Source organism: Protopterus annectens, chromosome 2.part2 (genome assembly GCF_019279795.1).
Source record: "Protopterus annectens isolate FY-2018-M chromosome 2.part2, PAN1.0, whole genome shotgun sequence".
NCBI lineage: Eukaryota > Metazoa > Chordata > Ceratodontiformes > Protopteridae > Protopterus > Protopterus annectens.
The window spans coordinates 89,944,362-89,964,614 of NC_056730.1; the positions used below are offsets into that span (position 1 = coordinate 89,944,362).

General features: G+C 40.5%; 1 protein-coding gene across 2 annotated transcripts in view; it reads right to left on the bottom strand.

Annotated features, from left to right (window-relative positions):
- Positions 1 to 20,253, bottom strand: part of FUT9 (fucosyltransferase 9) — a 1,107,964-nt gene that overhangs the window by 99,154 nt on the left and 988,557 nt on the right. For both annotated transcript variants that reach the window (XM_044063775.1, XM_044063773.1), the window contains one exon: positions 4,728 to 4,849. In XM_044063775.1, the coding sequence (XP_043919710.1) occupies positions 4,728 to 4,738 (11 nt within the window). In that variant the 5' untranslated portion in view covers positions 4,739 to 4,849. The remainder of the gene's footprint in view (positions 1 to 4,727; positions 4,850 to 20,253) is intronic.

Below are 20,253 nucleotides of genomic sequence, written 5' to 3' on the forward strand. Positions count from 1 at the left end.
GAAAAAGAATAATGGAAAATCTTGTGGACATCAGAAATGGTAAAAGGGAGAGTCTGGCTGCCCAGCATTTTTCATCTGTACATGGTGGTATGGATCTTCACTATTTTTTAGTGTCCTGGCCAAAATTGATGGGGTGAGGGGTGATTTTCATTCTAGGTTAAATTATCTTAAGACCACATTTATTTTTAATTATGACACCCTCCACCCTGGCAGTTTAAATCAGGAGGTTTCTATGAACTTTTAGAATTTTCTTTTTTCTTGCTTGATAAAGTATATTATTTATATATTTGTATATCAACCATTTGACTGGCATTTATTATTAACTTTCATGCTTGCAAGTTTGTATTGGTATATTTTGGTATATATAATATAAAGTTTGGGACTTTTTCTTTGTTCTTACTGCTGCTTCAGCTTGTAATTTTGATAGGGTCATTTCAACTAGGTTATGCTACCAAGGTGTTTAATTAATAGGTTAATTGATGTATTTAATTGTTTATTATTCTATTATGTACGATATTTAAAGTGTTGGTTTCTGTGTAAAAATTATCCCTTGAAGGTGAAAGGCCAAGGTACCAGGATTAAAGCACTACCTGGTGGTTCATCTTCTTCGTCTTGTGTTTCATTTTATTTATATTTGCCATTTTGGTTGTATTGGTGTCTTTGGTTCAATTCTTGGCAGGAGTGCCTTCTGTGCAGAGTCTGCATGTCATCCCTGCAGTCATGTGGGTTTCCTCCAGATGCTCTAGTTTCTTCCCACACTTCAAAGACATGCATCTAGAGCATTTCTCCCCAGGTCTCTGCATAAAAAGGGGCTCTGTCCCAGTCAAACTTTCTCGGTAAATAAATAACAGCCTGTTGGTGCAGGCATGTAATAATTTTTATAATTAGTGTATAAAGTCTCATAAATATAAGTTAATGAATGTACTTTTCCCAGCATACACAAAAATGTGAAACAATACATAAAGATGACTGCAAACTGGGAGCCATTATTGAATCCCCATATGATGTGGATACTCTACAAAAGGGCCTTACAGAAACAGATGCTTGGTGCCAGAGCCATGGGCTCAAGCTCAATGCCAAGAAATGTATAGTTATCCCCTTTGGGAAAAAACATGTACCCATGAATTACCATATAGGTGGCAGTACACTAAACACCGAAAGTGTGATAAGAGACTTAGGAACACAGGTGGACATTGGTCTCACCTTTGATAACCACATCGCCACAACAGTCAGGAAATCCTTCTATGTGGCACACCTCATCACTAAGGGCTTTTCATCCAGAAAAAAGGAGGTCATTGTCCCACTGTACTCGTCCCTCATTAGACCCATTATAGAATACAATGCCCCATTTGGTATGTACCTCACAAGACATCTGCAACAACTGGAAAGGCCGCAGAAATACCTCACTAAAAGAATCACAGGCCTAAAGCAGAAGCCCTACGCTGACCACCTTAAAAAACTCCAGCTATACTCTGTTGCATATCATCTACTCAGAGGTGATCTCTGCTTAACATACAAGGTCATGTCAAACCCAGAGTTGTTGGAAGTGCTACACTTAAAGAAATCCCAATCCCTCAGAGCCACACACTCCAGGGATCTAAACCTTGCCATCACAATAAACAAAACATGCTGGAGAGATAGGTTCCTGACCCAGAGATTCCCCAGACTCTGGAAGAGATTGCCCATATGTGTCAAGCAGAGTGCCTCTTTGGCCCTCTTCAAAGGGAACCTTGAGAATTGGATGGGAGAAAGAAAATTCACCCCGGGGATCACGTCAGTCGCCCTGCTAGACAGGGGTCCAGGGAAGTAAATAGTGTGGGAAGAAATAGCCAGGGAATTGTTATGGCTAGGCTTGTATAGGCCCTAGGGCTGATAGCCTAGTATGAACCTATGAACCTATGAACCTATGTCTGCATCCCAATGTCCTTACTTATCTGGAAGTTTCAGTTGCAAGATGACCAGTCAATTAGCATTGTACGCTGGCAATCATGCAGTTAGGAGGAATTCAAAGTTTCAAAGTTTTAGCAAGCATGAAATTCAGCCACTTGATGGCACAAGCTTACACTGCCCTGCAAAACCCTTGCTTTATTGGGAATAAGAGAGAACAATGAATAAAAACCCCTTTCCAGCACCGAATCTCAGGGTCTAGCTGTATATCCTTTCATGAAGATGAATATGAAGCTAGTAACAAGCATTGACACATAAGTAGGTATTTGTGTTACAGGTGCCTTTCAAATAAGAAAGGAAAACAAACAGTTTTGTAGACACTAAAATTGCTTATGTTTTTAGACATTTGCAGTATTTAGCAAAACAAATTAAATTTATCCCCATTAAACTGCTGTCCAAGGTCCTGCAGGTTGGTATGTGTGTGCGGTAAGGCATACAAAGGATGCTTTTCATTTATTTAAATGTATGCTCTTTCTACAATATTGGTTGATCTACCAGTACTATTCCTTCATGTTTTCTAGTGTCTTTTCCAAAAGAAAAACTTTCTGCTAAACTATTAGGGGATTTGGGGGGTGGGGATGAAGAACTTGATTCAGGGGTGTAATTATTTGCTTTCTACCAAGCTAGAACTGAGATTAACAGTTTAGTGCTCTAAGCTCATGCAAGAATGAAGTGTACAGACCTTTGAGTCTCTGTCTGAAGACAAGAGTAGTAAAAGAAAAAAAAAGCTTTATTAGGAGCATTCCTAAAGTGAAATACAGACACAAAAAACTATTCTGCTCCACTCTTGAGGAGTAGACAGCTTAATTAAATTATCCTCTGAATCCAAAGCGTGTCTTAATCTGTCCTTCCTCCTTTCTCTCTATCTCTCTTTTTCTCTCTGTCTCTCAGTGCTAACCTAGCTCTGTTGCTTTGTGTTATGGAGCTAGAGATCTGGTCACCTGACATAAAATATAAATAATTAAACAGATAATGTTATACTGCGAACCTACTGACTGGGTATAAGCAACAACGTATTCATAAACAACATATTCTGAAAATGGAGTAAACCGTGATTCAGGACTTTTCCTTTTTTTTTCTCTTACCCAAGGCTGACCATCAAACCTCGTACCCACATTACCCACCTGGGCCATCCGTCCTTTTAACACCTCCAAGCAGGCTGTGGGTCAAATAATAAAGATGCTGCTGTCATTCTTTGCAGGGAAATTCATGTCTTAAGCTGTAGCTGTACCTATTGTTAATACATGTGTTGTCCCCAGAGGACAGCAGGCAATGGATATATCAGCTATGTTTTCTAATTCAGTTAGAGTCATCTCACTGACAGCCACACCATTGCAGGGCAAGTGCATCTGGTGATCCGCAGCCTCCAACAGAAAGTCTACTCAGAGTCCACACTCCAGGCAAGTGTTCCGTATCCCTCCTCTGGAGAAAGAGAGGCAAGTAACCTTTGTTTTATCATTCATCTATTATGCTAGTCAGCAACTTCAGTGTTCAAGCTACAAATTAAACTGAAGTAAATGGGGTCATGATAAGGGTTTTGTCTGTATGTCAGTAGAGATAATATATATATATATATATACACATATACATATAATACACAGCTCGGTTTAAAAAGGCAATACATTATTGGTGCATGTGCACTTAGACCAAATCACATGCATCAATATGTAAGTAAATTGTTTTGCATTCCAGAGGCTGGTATTGGCAACAATGGTAACATAAAAGTCATAAAAATGTTTCACGGCCATAAAACAAGCACATTAACTTTCAGGGAATGGTGCAAGGTCAGTGTTTGGGCTCCATGTGAAATCAGGAAGAAGAGATGCTCCTTTTAGCTCATTTGTTTTTAACATTCTTTTTATTCAGAAAAGTGAAGTGGAGTGGTCTTTACCTTTCTTTTATGCATAATCACAAGAGTAAAGTTAACTGTAATATATATATATATATATATATATATATTTATATATATATAGATATGTTTAGAGTAGTCAATCAAACAGCATGTCTTTTTGGGAAGTGGGAGGAAACTGGGGCATGCAGAGAATATCTACACATATGTGGGGAGAATATGCAAACTGTCTTGTGGCTTTTCCCGGTTAGGGGTCGCTACAGCGGAACTCCAGTCTGCTAATGATTGGCAGTGAATTCTTACAGTGTCAAGTTGCCAGCCCGGCACCCAACCTTCAATGAAGGCACACCCACACACGCTCAAACCTACCTGCATGTCTTTAAATTCATTTGACCATGAGTAGGACATGCAGACTCCGCACAGAAGGTGCTCCAGCCAAGAATCAAACTGGAGAACCTCTTGCTGTGAGGTGACAATGCTAACCACTGCACCACTAACATCCCTTAAGGACTGACTGGAAGTGAGGACTGAACCCTGGAGCCAGGCATTAAAATGCAGAGATCCTAAACATAGAGCCACTGTGCTGCTTTCTTACAAGTTGCATTCTAGATGAACAGAAGCCCCTGATTTTATATGGAACAGTTTCTGCTGTAGAGTGTATCTTTTGCAGAATTCCTTTTGTTATTTATTACTTGTCCCAAATGCCAGAACATACCCTAAAAGTAAGGAGAATTCATGCAGCCTCAGTCACATTTCACATGGGTAGCTGTCCCTGACAAACTCAACTGTTTTCCAACTAAAACTTATGAAAATGCAAACCAAAGTTAATTACTGTTGAATTCCTAATATATATATATGAGAAAGAAATTTTAACATTGTCCATGTTAGAAACACCACAAATACATAATATGCAAAGAAAGCAAGAACCAACCTCAGGGCCATGATTTACATCAGCATGACAAGGTGATTTTTAGGAGGCCGGTCTGTTATCTTGAAGTGTTGTCCCACCTTCATGACATATGAACTTAAGCAATAACCCGGTGATATAGAATCCTAAAAAATTTCAACAGAACACTCCATTTAGTACCTGCATGCAAGTGACCCAAACAGTCATCATGTTCAAAAAGCACAGTAAATATAAATTATATTATAATCTGCAAAGATTTAGTAAATTTTAACACAATCAATTACATAATATTGTAAAAGAACATTTTGAAGTTATTAAAAAGACTTTGAAATATATGGACTGGTCCAACAGTATCTCTTTAAGAATCATCTTCAGCTGTTGACCACTTTTTAGGATGATTAAAAGTAATTGCTGAAATAATAAAACAAGAAGTGTTCATGTATGACAGAGCATTGAAACTCAACCCACATGCAAATGATTTGGTGGTAGATTTGCTTCACCTACTAATCCCAAATGTTTAACTTGTTGAAGATTTTTAACTCACTGAGTTAAACTATATAGTACCTAGCCCACAGAAGAAACTCAGATATTAGTGATTTTTTTTTTTGCATTAGACTAGCTCCCTGCACTGTCCATGTTGAGGGTAAGCGCCCACATCGTGCAAAAGTATTATACTAACTCCATGGTTTTATATTCATAAAAAAGGGTGATATCTCTCAAAACAAAAGAGTAACTGCTGATGCTCACTTAGAAACTGTACAATCAGTGATTTCCTATTGAAAACAGTAATCAATGGGTTCACTGGGGAGCTGGGAATTGGCAGATGGATTCTGAAGGAGATGAGGCCCAGGGAACTGTGGATAAGCCAGTAGATTCTTCTGTTTTGTATATGTATAGTTTTTAGCGATTTTTAATTTAGCATTTTGAGAATATTTAACTTGGAAATTAGACTATCTTCTCACTGTAGTCTAAGGGATACTTTAAAATAAAGCAACGGCTGTTAAATAAGTCCTAAAACAAACACTGTGTTCAAACTACTGAAAGGAACATCAGAGATCTTTATCTCTTTATTTTAGAAAATGTACTAGTCAGCTCCCTCTAGCAGATATGTAATTCTAACCCAATGTTTTTCACCCCTTAGAAGGGAGAGCGCCAGAAAATTATGAAATTCTGGAACCCGTTAGGATTATAGTAAAATGACATAGCATCTCTCAATCACCAAAATATATAACAGCCTGTGGGACACAATTTGTAAAACTTCCGTAAGACTTAAAGTAGGCTCTGGACTCCAGTATGACAAAAGCTTCATACACTATTTTACTTATTTGAATTGAGGCTGTGACTTGTGCCACAATTTGCAATTTTATTTTTATTTACTTACTTACTCATTTTGACATGGCTGGCTTCACTAATGCTATGGCTTGCTTTCAGGAAATGCCTTAGGTGAATTTTTTGCAGACTGAGGCAATTCTGATCAGAATACCTGAGAGATTTCCCTAATCATGGAGTAGACAGATTTTTACCAAAATGAAACATATGAAGAATGTAGGACGCAAATCAAAGAATGAGCATGACGGCCAGATTGTTGCAAAAAGAGCACATTATTTTGCTGGACTTGACCATTTTCTTGTTCGTTTTTGTGGGTCTTTTAGGTGGAAAGCACTGCACTGTTAGATGAAAGAGATACATTTATTTCTCCTGCTGCAATACAGACATTTTAAAATCTGCAGCTATGAGAATAATTAAAGGGCCAGACTCTGAAATAATTTATAACTGGTCTAAGACAATGCCTCAAGCTTGCACACATTCACAGAATGTCCATGACTGGAACAGAATATCTGCACTGGTGTAGTGCAAAGAACAAATTGTGCAAATATAACTTTTCCAACAATTCCATATGCTCATTTCCAAACATAATGCTATCACGTGCCACACTTCATTGACCGAAATAAAAACTGGCAGAGAATTCCAGAAGGTAGGCTCCCAAAGATATATCTGGCAGTTAGTGCATAGGATTACGGCACTGAACTCTAAAAGAGCTGCTTCTTAGAACCAAAAGTACAGAATTTGATTCCTTCTAGCTCTATTTGCCTGTTGTGTGACTCTAAGCAAGTCACTTAGCCAGGCAGTACTCTTGGCTAACAAATGTGTTAAATAAAACAGGTAAGGATACACAAGTAAGAATGCTCTTGACTCAAGCAAATACATCCATTAAATATATGGCCTCCCTTTAGCTGTTATTGTATTTGCCAGCTGGATGACATAATCAAACACAGAGAAGCAGAGTGTCCAGACAGTGTACATGATGCATATATCTGGTGATTATATGTTTTATATGGCATGCTTTTAGTTGCTAGCAGCAATGTCCTGTGGATATCTGCGGCTTGTGTGTTGCTTATCATGTTTGATGTTTCACTAACACTTATAGTATCAGAATGTCTCCTGATAGCTGCCAAAAATAGCAGCGTATCAGAGCTTGGAAAAATGTATGTTATACACAGCAATATAAAAATGCAACCCTAAGAGCCATACAAGTTCATGCATCTTTCTGTGCAGTAACCAGGTTCTGCATCCTAATGTAGTTTAATTATGTGCACAAAACATATACCTGGGGATTCAATAAGCTCTGTGTAGACTTGCATGTTTACACGTTAGCGAGATGAGCAGCAGCACCAATCGCATATTCATGCTGCTCCTCATGTTTACATAAGTAGGGTTTGTGGCCAGCAGCAGTGCTTAGTACTGCATAGTAGTGGGCCTCCCCATAACATCTTGAAAAAGCTTAACAAAATCCTTTAAGAGATTGGGAGTTTACCACAAAGGTGAATGTTTGCAAACCTCTAGTACATACAGGTGTTAAGCTTGATCAATACAGGCACCCCCAAAAAAAAAATCCTCGCTTCTTTCATGCTGCAGTTATTTGACTAACTGAAATTTTGTAAATTTTAAGATTACAGGATTTACAGACATTCAAGCAACCAGGTGGTATGTGAAACACCTCGACTATGGGCTTGAGAATTGGTAGCCTCTTTTTACCTTCTAACCTAGTCCTCCCCATACACACCAATTATTTTTATTAAAGTTGAAATGGGCAATTATGTATGTTAAACATGAGACAGAAATTACAAAACAAAATTACGTGCACTTGTTGATAGGAGCATTGTAAACTGTGTCACTAGGTTGTAAGCCAGGTGACTGATGTGCATCCATTTGGTGATTTTTTACTACAGGTTTTATATATTGGTATTTGTTTACAGGTAAGTGGCCGAGGGAGGTACATGTATTCCATAACATGGTAAATGTACACATAAAATTTGATGACCTTTAACTACAACATGCACTTCCATGTGTTTCCACTAGATAATGGTACACATTTGAGTTCCAGACTTCATATACTTCAGAAAATGGATGCTAATACAAATCCTTTTATTCTAGCAACTTGCAATGGATTGTATGAGCAATATTTAAATTTTGTCCTTATTTTGTGGGCCTTTGTCACCCATTTTGGGGGGGGGTTGCACTAATATGGGGGATTACAACGTTAGTTAAATTAAAAACGAATCCACTCAAGTAATTTTGGGTCTATGTTCAGCCATCGTATGGAACTTCCATTGAATGGCTGAACATCGAACCCTATCCATCGAATGTTCATTCAGCAAACATTCATTTAGTCGATGGGGAAAGTAAGGTGTATCACACAAGCATCTAGTAGAACACCTTTAAGGGAAGTCAGCACTATCAGATCCTAATGAGTATGCATTGCAGAGAATAGATTTTGTATGGCCTACCTAATGTGTCAGAGCTCACTGTTCCAAATGTGATACACTTGACTAAAGCATTCCTGCCTGATATAGGTATTGGCCATATGGATAACAACACATACAAAAGCCACACTATTCTGAGTGGATTCCCTACACACAGCAGTGTATTGCATGCATGTGCCACATGTAATAGCAGTGGATATTGTCTGAATCATCTGCAACTGATGTGTGAATTAAGAAGTGATCCGTTGTAATGGAGAATGATGGAAATGCATCAGTTATGCCCAGAATTGACACCAGTGCAATGTCATTGTCACTGTAATATTGTACACATACTAAAAAATATATGGATCACACTCTGTAAGTCCATGTCAAACCACAACACACATGCCACACGATGTTCTTTGTGTTTCACTGTTGCAGTCATTACATTTGGGTAATCTGCTGGCAGGTTGCCCTCAATCAGCCTAATTAACAAAGTCTTGGGTCCTGCATCGGTTGCTGTCCCTTCTTCCATGATGTCAGGTTGTCAGGGATATAAAACATGCAGCCGATGTCATTACATCAGTCTTTCTTGCCATGCGGTGCCCGAAGCAGAAGCAGTTCACAAGTGCCGGTCGGTCGACTCCTGAAATTGTCATTTTCGTGTTTTAGAACCGAAGTCTTCAACTTAAATCTAAGTACCCCATTGGGGAAACTTTGTCTTGCTCCTTACTGATGTCAGTAAAAGTTAATAATTGCATTACTTGTGGAATGCAAATAACTCATAAAGATTTTCATTCCTACTGTATTCCTTGCCTAGGCCCTGACCATGACGTACCTTGCTGTCAGTTTTGTGCTTTATTTAATCAGCACACTATCCGTTGTTGGTACATCTTTGCTTCTAAATATTTCGTATCTCGGTTTAATTATCCAGAAATGTTGTCATTTAGCCATCCGACTACCGGGATTCCAAAAAAAACGCAAAGATAAAGACAGAGACAGGCCGCCGAGGTCCACAAATGCCAATGACGCTTCTCCTAATCCAGTCGCCAGTTTGCTGGTACTCAGTGAGGCGCTTTCACAGCCCCTGATACCCACTACTTCTGATTCGCAGGCCTCTACTGAGACCCATTCGGAGTCCGGTAAGCTGCGAGATACTTCACCTATGGAACCCATGGATGTCTCTACCTTGGATGGATCCGGAGCCGCTGTACAGGCACCGGCTTCTAAGGGTGTATCCAGGCCTACAGACTTGCATATTAAATCGAACCCGCCTTCATTACTAAGGTCTAAATCTCGATCCATGTCTAAAAAACCAACACGCAGGCCACATGTTCAGGCCCCTATGCCTACAAAACAAATGATAAAAATGGCTAAAGATCTAATTACTCTGATCAGGGGTAGACAGCCCCCCCTCCCCCCCCAAGAGGCCTAGGCCTGAGCTTGATTATGAATCTTCTGATCTGGATTCTGTTTCTTCTGACTCTTTTAATGACCTGGATTTGTCCATCCCTACTTATGAGGATTCTGATGCAGAGGATTCCATTCCCTCTGCTTCCCCTCCTGAGGATTTTTCTTTCATACTTTAAGGGAGCATTTCCACTGGGAAAGACAGGAATTTTCTAATTCAAAAAAGAGGCTTAGGGATTTCCTTCTTCTACCTCAGCATAGGCCTTTGGCTATACCTCCTGTACTAGACATTGTTGATGATGTGTTCTCGGAATCAAGTTTGGCCCCTGATTCCCTGCCTCCGGCTCCTAGTAAACCTGTCAGATACTACAGGGTTCCTGAGTCCCACAAGTTCATTTTCAAAAATCCTGGTGCAGATCCAGAGACTATTTCTCAGGAACGCAAGGGCATTAAGGCTTCTACTGCTAAAATTCCTACCCCTTCTGATAGAGACTCCAGGGTGCTGGATAGATGGGGTAAAAAGGTTTATACTTCTGCAACCTTGGCAATCAGAGCTTTAAACTGCCAATTTCATATGTTAAAATATCAACAACATATTATTGGACTGCTTAAACAGAAAACAATGTTGATTCCTGACTGTGTGGAAAATAAAGATTTACAGGATTGAATGCATTCTGCTGAACAAGTTGGAAAACATACTTTGCAATGTGGTTTTGATTCTTTAGAGGCCTCTTGCAAGGCTGCTGTTACTGGGTCTGTGCTTAGAAGGCATGCTTGGCTTAAGGATCAATCTTTGCCTGATCATGTTAAAGCTAAATTGTTGGATGCTCCTTTAAATCAGGACCGCCTGTTTGGCAATAAGGCTGAAGAAGTTCTTAAAAAGATGGAAGATAAAGCTAAATCTATGCAAACTGTTCAATATTTTTTACAAGTGCAACCTCCAAGATTTAGTAGGCACTGGCCTGCTAAGAATTGGTCCTTTCCAGCCCCTTCCAGATCCTCTCAAGCCAAACCCAGACACAGCAAAAACCCCAGGTTTCAGTCCCAGGGGACTCTCAGAACTAAGCAGTGGGGGCCTCCACTTCCAAATCTGGAAATAACAAGACACCCCCTATGGTAAACAGTCTCAGTGACTTCCTATTAAAATTCCCAAGCACTTACCTTTTAACTACCCCTTTGGGGGGAAAGACTGCTCTTCATGCAAAGAACTAGGAAATCATAACCCAGGACAAATGGGTTTTAAATATAGTGTCCCAGGGATACAGATTTCATTTCCACATGTTGCCAACACCAAATGGATGGCCAGACCTGCCCTCAAATCAGTAAGCAAAGGCCCAAAAACAAGTACTTTCACTCTTAAGCATGGGGACTATTCAACTGGTACCAGAAGAGGAAAAGGGACAAGGTTTCTATTCCAGGCTTTTCCTGGTACCCAGAAAAGACAAATCATGGCATCCAATCCTGGACCTGTCTACTCTAAACACCTTTCTGGAGATTCCAAAATTCAAGATGCTAACTTCACCAGTTACTTCCTATGCTAGGCAAAGATGCCTGGTTGGCAACTCTAGATTTTAAAGACGCTTACCTGCACATCCCAATCAGGGAATCTTGCAGACGATACCTACGCTTCAAAGCAGGCTACCTGCATTATCAGTTCTCTACCCTGCCCTTTGGCTTGTCTACTGCGCCCAGGGTATTCACAAAGTGCCTGGCTCCAGTGACTGCATTTTAAAGGCAAAGAAATATTCAAATATATCCATACCTGGACGATTGTCTAATTCAGGCAGAAAACCAGGGCATACTTTTAAATCATCTGGTGTTTGTAAAAAGGGTTATAACTTGTCTGGGGTACACCATAAATGAAAAGAAATCACAACTGGTACCCTATCGACAGATTACATACCTGGGTGCAAGCTTGAATACAACGTCCCAGATGGCTTTTCTCACACCAGAGAAGCAAAATCATTTGGTAACTTACTTCAAACAAGTGGCCACAAAAACCCTGCTATCTGCAAGACAAATACTGCAAGCCTTGGGATTCATGGCCTCCTGCATTCTTCTAATTCCATATGCAAGACTACATATGAGGAAACTACAGTGGCATCTAAAAAGTCCATGGAGTCAACACTGTCACAGCCTGGAAACAATGATTCCTATCATACCTTACCTACGCCTGGAGTTCCTATGGTGGGCGGAAGCCTGACACCAGAACAAGGGACTACCATTCTCACTACCCCCTGCCACCCAAACCCTAACTACAGATGCATCAGACTATGCATGAGAGGCTCACCTGGCAGGGAAGTGCATTCAGGGCAAATGGAACCCAAATCAAATGCACCTACATATCAGTCAAAAAGAAATGTTAGCTGTACAGAATGCTCTGACAGTATTCAAGGACTACATTCTTCCAGGACAACTAATGGTAAAGATAGACAACACCACGGTTATGTAGTACATAAACAAGCAGGGGGGTACACATTCCTACCCCCTCTGCAGACTAGCCATGGCATTGTGGGGCACAGACATGAGCTACCAAGTGCACCTACAAGCTCAATTCCTGCCAGGAAAATTGGATACATTGGCAGATGGACTAAGCAGAAACCTCATGGACCCACATGAGTGGAAACTGGAACCATGGATTTTCAACATGTTGACAAGCGAATGGGGGAGTCCAGACATAGATCTATTTGCCTCCCCCCAGTACTACCAGTTGGACAAGTTTTGCACAAGGACTCCCCACAAACAAGCCTGGAAAGTGGATGCTCTGTCCTTCAGCTGGAAAAACCTATCAGTCTATGCCTTTCCCCCTCTGCCTCTGCTCTCCAAAGTTCTACTAAAAGTCAAACAGGACAGACCAAGGATGATTTTGATTGCTCCAGACTGGCCGCCTCAACACTGGTACCCCCTCCTGCACAGTGTATCACACATATCTCCATGGCACCTGCCTCAGACTCCTTTCCTGCTGTCTCAGCAGGAGAACCAAATTCTGCACCCTCAGCTAACAACATTGAACCCTGCAGCCTGGCTAATCACTTAAATTCATCCTTATCATCCCTCAGCAAACCTGTGATGGATGTCATCTTGGAAGCAAGGAGACCTAGTACTAGAAAATCTTATGCTGACAAATGTAAAAGATTCTGTGCCTGGAACCAATCTTTAGGGTTGAGCACAGCAGAGCCCAATTTGCCTCAGATTTTGCAATACTTAACTGAGATGCTTCACAAGGGCCTGTCTTTTTCCTCCATTAAAATCCACGCCTCAGCTATTTCAGCTCACTATAACATAGAACCACCCCTCTTCTCTCATCCTCTGCTCAAGCAGTATCTCAGAGGGGTAAAAAGCTTGAGACCACCCCAGAGAGCTCCTACCCCTGCCTGGGACCTTAACTTTGTTTTGGAGAAACTCACTCTACCTCCTTTCGAGCCAGCTACTACTGCAGACTTAAAATTTCTTTCTTGGAAAACAGCCTTCCTTTTAGCAATCTCTTCAGCTAGAAGGATATCTGAATTACAGGCCCTTATGGTAGCGGAGCCTTTCATCATCATTCATGTGGACAGGGTATCTCTCAGGACCAATCCATCCTTTCTGCCCAAGGTGGTTTCCAGTGTGGCTCTTAATCAGTCCATTCATTTGCCAACCTTCTTTCCCAATCCACAGAACAAAGGGGAATGGATTCTGCATTCCTTGGATGTGCACATACAACTTAGATTCTACTTGGACAGGACTAAATCTCGAAGAAAATCTGAACAATTGCTGGTAGCATTTGCTGCAGCGGCAGAGGGGAAGGCTATTTCAAAACAAACTATTTCTAAATGGATAAGCCATTGCATTCAATTCTGCTATAAGCACCATGGAAGATCTATCCCCCAGGGGATCAGATCTCACTCCATCAGGGCTGCATCTAGTTTTGCAGCCTTTCTCAGAGGTGTTCCTACCAGGGATATCCTAGAAGCTGCTACCTGGAGTTCTGTACATACTTTCACCAAGCATTATCATTTACCAATTTTCTCTAAATCCAGAGTTGGCTTTGCCACTGCTGTCTTGCAGGGCCTTATAGCTGGACCTAATGCTATATAAACTCCTCCTCCCAACCATAGCTTTGGGAATCTACCCAAATGTAATGACTGTAACAGTGAAACACGAAGAACATAGTACAGTTGTGTACACTTACCATAAATGTAGATGTTCGAGTGTATTCACTGTTGCAGTCCTGGTTACCCTCCCTCCAAGCCCCCTAGTTTTTGGGTATACCTCTAATTTCCTTTAGTATGCCCAAAAGCCTTTTTGGTGTATTTGCTTTTGGTTGGAGGTATACTTTTGTGTTTTTGTGTTTATTTGCTCCCCACCTAACATCTGGGGCAAGAAAAAATGATGTAATGACGTAGGCTGCATGTTTTATACCCTTGACGACCTGACATCATGGAAGAAGGGACAGTAACCAATGCAGGACCCAAGACTTTGTTAATCAGGCCGACTGAGGGCAACCTGCCAGCAGATTACACAAATGTAATGACTGCAACAGTGAATACACTTGAACATCTACATTTATGGTAAGTGTACACAACTGTACTTTCCCCTGACATTGCCAATGAAAATGTTATACTGCTATGAAATCTTAACATACATCCATATGTGTTCATGCAATCTATCAAGTGGTAATACTGTTGTGATGCAGTGGTGCATCCGTGATGCAGTTCAGTCACACTACAGCTGTACCTATGCTACAACTGGACTTCAAGCTGTACATCACCTCCAAATAAAACCTTGGGTATGAGTCACATGTGACAAATTGGCACTCTTAACACAGTTGTGCAACTCTACCTATTTCACTTCATTACATTAGTTGTACATCATATGCCGCGGTGGTATGGCAGTAACATTGTTACCTCACAGCAAGAGGTTCTCCCGTTCGATTCTCAGCTTGGCTTGGGAGTGCCTTCTGTGTGGAGTCTGCATGTCCTCCCCGTGGTTGGGTAGCGTTCGAAAGACATGCGTGCGTAAATGGGAGTGCCTTCATTGAAGGTTGGGCGTCGAGTTGGCACCTCAGCGTTTCATAAAAATCTACTGCCAATCATTAGCGGACCGGTGTTCTGCTGTGGCGACCCCTTACCGGGAAAAAGCCGAAAGACAAACAACAACAACATTAGTTGTACGTCATATGCTTATATGTTTTTCAGTGGAAAAGTGTGGGTGAGGGCCCTGATGCCATATGTGGCCACATTACAACTGATGTGGATGTGGTTCATGCAGAAAAGGTAATGAGACAAATGCTGACAGTCACGCAATGCTGCTGGGGAACACCTGTATAATGCTTTGAACAGCAACACAATACTGTACACAATGAATTTGGCAAGGTTGAAAGTTAATCTGAAAATGTTGTATGTTTGTGAATATAACTGCATTACAACATGTTGATGTACTCAGGTGTATGTGCCCATGTAATCAGTATGATATAATATAGCTGTAGGTCAGATCACATTTCCAGATGCTAGGTATACACATGCACACATGTGCCATATTGCAGCTGTCACTGTGATGGTTGAAAGAAAACTGTAGAATGTGGATATACTCTACTATCAGAACACATGCCCTAGTAAGGCAGGAATATACATAGTATCATCCCATGTCCTCAGTTGTCAGAAGGCATAACTACAGCTGTTATGGAAGGAACATGTAACCAAATGGCAACATTGGCCATCAATACAGCAGCTCAAATCCCACATTGGAATACACTGTTGTAAGACTGCAGTACATTCACAGATTAACAAAGTGCATGTGGGTGACAACTTCATAGGACATTACTAGGCTAATGGCCAAGAGTCCATACAATCCTAGCCATTATTATCCCATTTAACCCAAATCACTGTCTCTAGGTGAGAGAAGATAGTAGGGGTATGTAAGTAGGTGTCTGATTTTATTACAGATTGCCTCTGTCCATATGGGACACGGGTACCAACACATGAGTGAGTTAGCAGTCACACATCCAGTAGTCTGGAGATGATTAATAGTGGGTCAGGAGGGGTCTTTACTTCATGATGTGTCCATGCATCTTTGAGATGATGACATCCTCAGTGTTCTGCGGAAAGGATGTTATACGGAGAGAGGGGAAAGGGGGTTGGATTCAAGTGGCTATGTAAAACGTTCTACTAAGTAGCAGTCATATGAGAAGAGATTCAAAATGTCATACAATGACCATAACATACCACCAACCCAAACACACACCAGTTGACTGAGGTCAGACTAGAACATCTTCCCTGTCAAACTATACAAGCTGAATTCCATACAGCTTAAGACTAGTGCCACTGCAGATGTATGCCTTTAGACTGTCAGAGTGCACTTTATAAAGGATGACATTATCAGTGTATGCTGAGAAGAAGATGTCAGGAAGAAAGTTTGTCTAGCTGTGGACTCATATCCCAGTGTAAGATTGACTCCAGACTGATAGCTGAATGAAGACACACACATAAGTTGACTGCTGTGAGATTGGAACCTCTACCTATCTAGTTTCATAAGCTAAAGAACACAGCAATTAAAGCTAGCACCATCACAGAATTCTGCACTTTACACAGAATGAAATCATCAGTGTATGCTGAGAAGAAGATGTTGGGAGGAGGGGCTGACAGATCTATGGACTTACATCACAGATTAAAACTGATTCAAGGCTGATAGTTGAGGGAATAGACACACATGCAAGTTGACTGTTATGAGATAAGAACACAACCTATATAACTAGACAAGCAAGAGAACACAGTACTTAATGCTAGCATCATCCCAGAAGTCTAACTTAAATACTATCACAGTGCACTTTATAGAGGATGACATCATCATCATAGTGTAGTAGGTAACATATGCTGTTATGAGACTTGTGTGCAAAGCCAGGATTTTTGATGTGAATTTATGAGGGCAGTTTGCAAATGTACTTATTAATACATCCTGGCAACCTAAGTGAAGTAAGCTGTCATGAATGCATATTGCAGAAGTGAAACAGACATATACTTGATTTTCTGGATGTTGTGTAGATCAGCGGTCTCCAGCCTTTTTTGCATAATGGACAATTTTCCATGGATCAGCCATTGTGCATGCATAATAAAATATAATAAAGTGCATAATACTTATTTATTTATTTGACATTTGTATACCGAGGAGGTCTGACTGGATGAGAAGTCCATTTTCAGCCAAGACCCAGGGAGAAAAGCTCCAAAGTACAATAAAACAACAATTGGCAATAATTACCAAACAAAATGTCCATTCTGCTTAACAATATAACATTGATCTACTATGGTCAAGAGGTACGTAAACCTAATAGCAACCTTATTGACTTTCGAAGTTTGTAAGAGCAATATTTAAAATCTGTCCCTATTACTTGGCTCTGTCCAGATTTATTGTGTGAGAGGTTGAGTGGTATGGTCGAGAGGTACACAAACCTCATTGCTGCTGCTGCTATTGCTAGGGATCACTCACTCTTCACTCACACACACACATACGCACACACACACACACACACACACACACACACACACACACACACACACACACACACACACACACACACACACACACACACACTCTGTTCTGCTTTCATACACACATTCACTCACACAAGATCGCTCTCACTCATTCTCTCTCAATCTCTCACACAGTCTCTTTTGCTTTCATGCAAACATTCACTCACACATACTGTCAGAAACATACACACAGACACACAGTCTTTTCTATTTTCATGCACACATTCACTTACACACACACACACAGAAACATACACACACATGTTTTTTTGGTTTCTGTGACTTTTATTTTATACTTGTTAAACAGCAAAAGAGCTGTTTAGCGAGTGTAAAATAACTGCTCGATCAATCTCACTGCTCACGCTCTCTTATACAGACACAGTCTCTTCTTCTTTCACAGACACATATATATTCTGTTTTCATACATGCATTCACTCACACAGACAGACACAAACAGATTCATGCACATACATACACACATTCATTTTTTCATTTTATTCTGTGCCTGGCGGTCCAATAACAAATGATCTATGACAACGTACCGGTCTGGTGGCTGGGGACTGTTGGTGTTGTTAAGACACACACACATACACACACACACACACACACACACACACACACTATTGGGAAACACTAGTAGTGCAGTGATGGAGTGATGCGTCTTCATATTTGGATGAATGTTATGTTCACAATAATACAAGTTACTGACGATATCAATGGGATATGATCATGGATGACCAATGCCCAATGGCACTATAAACCTATATCAATGAAACAATGCAGTTAGCCTATGTAATTCTGGAGTCTGTTTTGACAATGGCCCAAGTACTGGTATACCATTTGCAAGTGCATTGTTGCCGGCCACACCATCAGAAAGTATGCGTTCGGTCAAGCTTACATCACTGCCCTTCTCCTCTGTTTATGAATGAATTTCCATGTATTGGAGGATTACAGCCCAGTAACCAGAGATAGGCATGCTATACACCTCTTCACAAAACGCATCACCAAGGAGCTGATTTGTGTGGATGATGGTAAAGCATTAGCACATGCATGATTCCAAGTTTAGAAATACAGCTTGGACTTATGAAGTAACAGTGTCCACTGGTACTCATTGCCAAACTGTGCACAAATAGGGACTTACAGTAACTGACCTGATAGGGGTTAACTGCAAAACACATCTGTTTGTTGTTAATGTCTCATGCTACAGGCTTTCAAGATATGTTATGGGAGAAATTTTGGGAAGCTACTATGATGCGCTGCTGTAGTCTAGCTTTGAAATTTTGGGGCCGAAGCTTTCTACGTAAGTAACTGTTATCCTTGTCTTCCCTGTTTGCATGAAATTAAGCTCTGAGCAATATGGTTCTTTGTTTAAGAAAAACAGTAATAAATTTAATGTACTATGCCTTCCTTCATGCAAACAGGCTCAATGGCGATATGTGGTAGCCAACACTGGGGACAGTAACTGAGTGCGGAAAATGCGCCTTTTGCCTATCTTTCTCTGTGGCACAGGGTGTAAGAGGAACAAGCTTCTGGTCAGACTACAGGATAGCCAGGATTCAAATCCAGATGATTCATTTTTTTTTTTTTTACAAATGGCATCATTTCCTCTCACGTTTCTCCCAGGGCCTCTGCTGAAAATTGGGCCATTCCAAGTTGGACTTTCCTGGTAAACAAATGTTAAATAAAATAAATAAATAAGAATGTCATTAGGTAAGTAAATGTGATCAGGACTGCAAATGTGACTATTAATGACTGTTCTAAAGTATTTGTCTTCCCCAAATACCAGCAGTAATGCCTACCTCAATACAGGTGTACAACTATTAGCGGTTTTGCGGGCCTCACATTAGTTGGGTATACAGCTTTCTAGAAATTACAAGGAGCGGTACATCTTTTGAAATGATTAGTATGACTCAGCAGATATGCTAACTATTTGCGTCAGGCTGAATATCCTGAAAAGTGTGTGCGGTATGGTTCTTCACAGTAAGGACAGTTTCCATATCATATTAGCTGAACATTTCATCCATCATCCTACTAAAGATGCTAAAATATGTTCTGATGAGACAGAGGAGGTGATGACAGATGCAGGACTGTAGAAGAAATAGGATCTACTGTCCTGGCAGATTCATGAACATCCTAATGGTGTACTGGTTGATTTATCTTCTCAGACAGAATATGTTCTCCTCTATATCATGAATTGCATGAAATAATGATAGAGAAGATACAGAGTGGCAATAATTAATGCATCCATATACATCTGTTAGTAGATATGGGACATGTGAAATATAATGGTGCCATGTCGGAATTGATTTTTAGCAGTTATATCAGTTGTGGCCCACCTTACAGTTTATTTGATAGGCAGATGTATCATACTTATGTAGGAGAAGAGGTAGACAAATGGTTATACAACAGATACACAATACAGAGACCTCTGAAAACAGTCCTTATGAGTATCTCCTACTACTAGGGTATAAGCCGTAACAAGATGCAAATGTACGTTTATAAATCTGATCATCACCTGAACCTAGTGAATCAAGGTAGCATGCTGATATTATACATCGGAAGAGCCATGACAGTATGCAGAAACCATGAGATGACATTTACATCCATCAGCCTTGTAGATACACACACATAAAAAGGGGTGGGACTGAATGGGTGAATACAAGGAGAACTGGACATAAACATAACAATGTTTGGTGTAATGGAACATTCATGGACATGTTTTTGGTGTGTTTATTAACCTGCCATGCTCTGTGGCATGACATGACTGACACAGGGGGTAAAGAACGGTTAGGAAAGGGACAACAGGCTCATGTCAAACAGAACAAGATTGTATATATATATCTCACAGTCATGTGGATGGATATCACTTCAAATACTCTTTTTTGGTCAGTA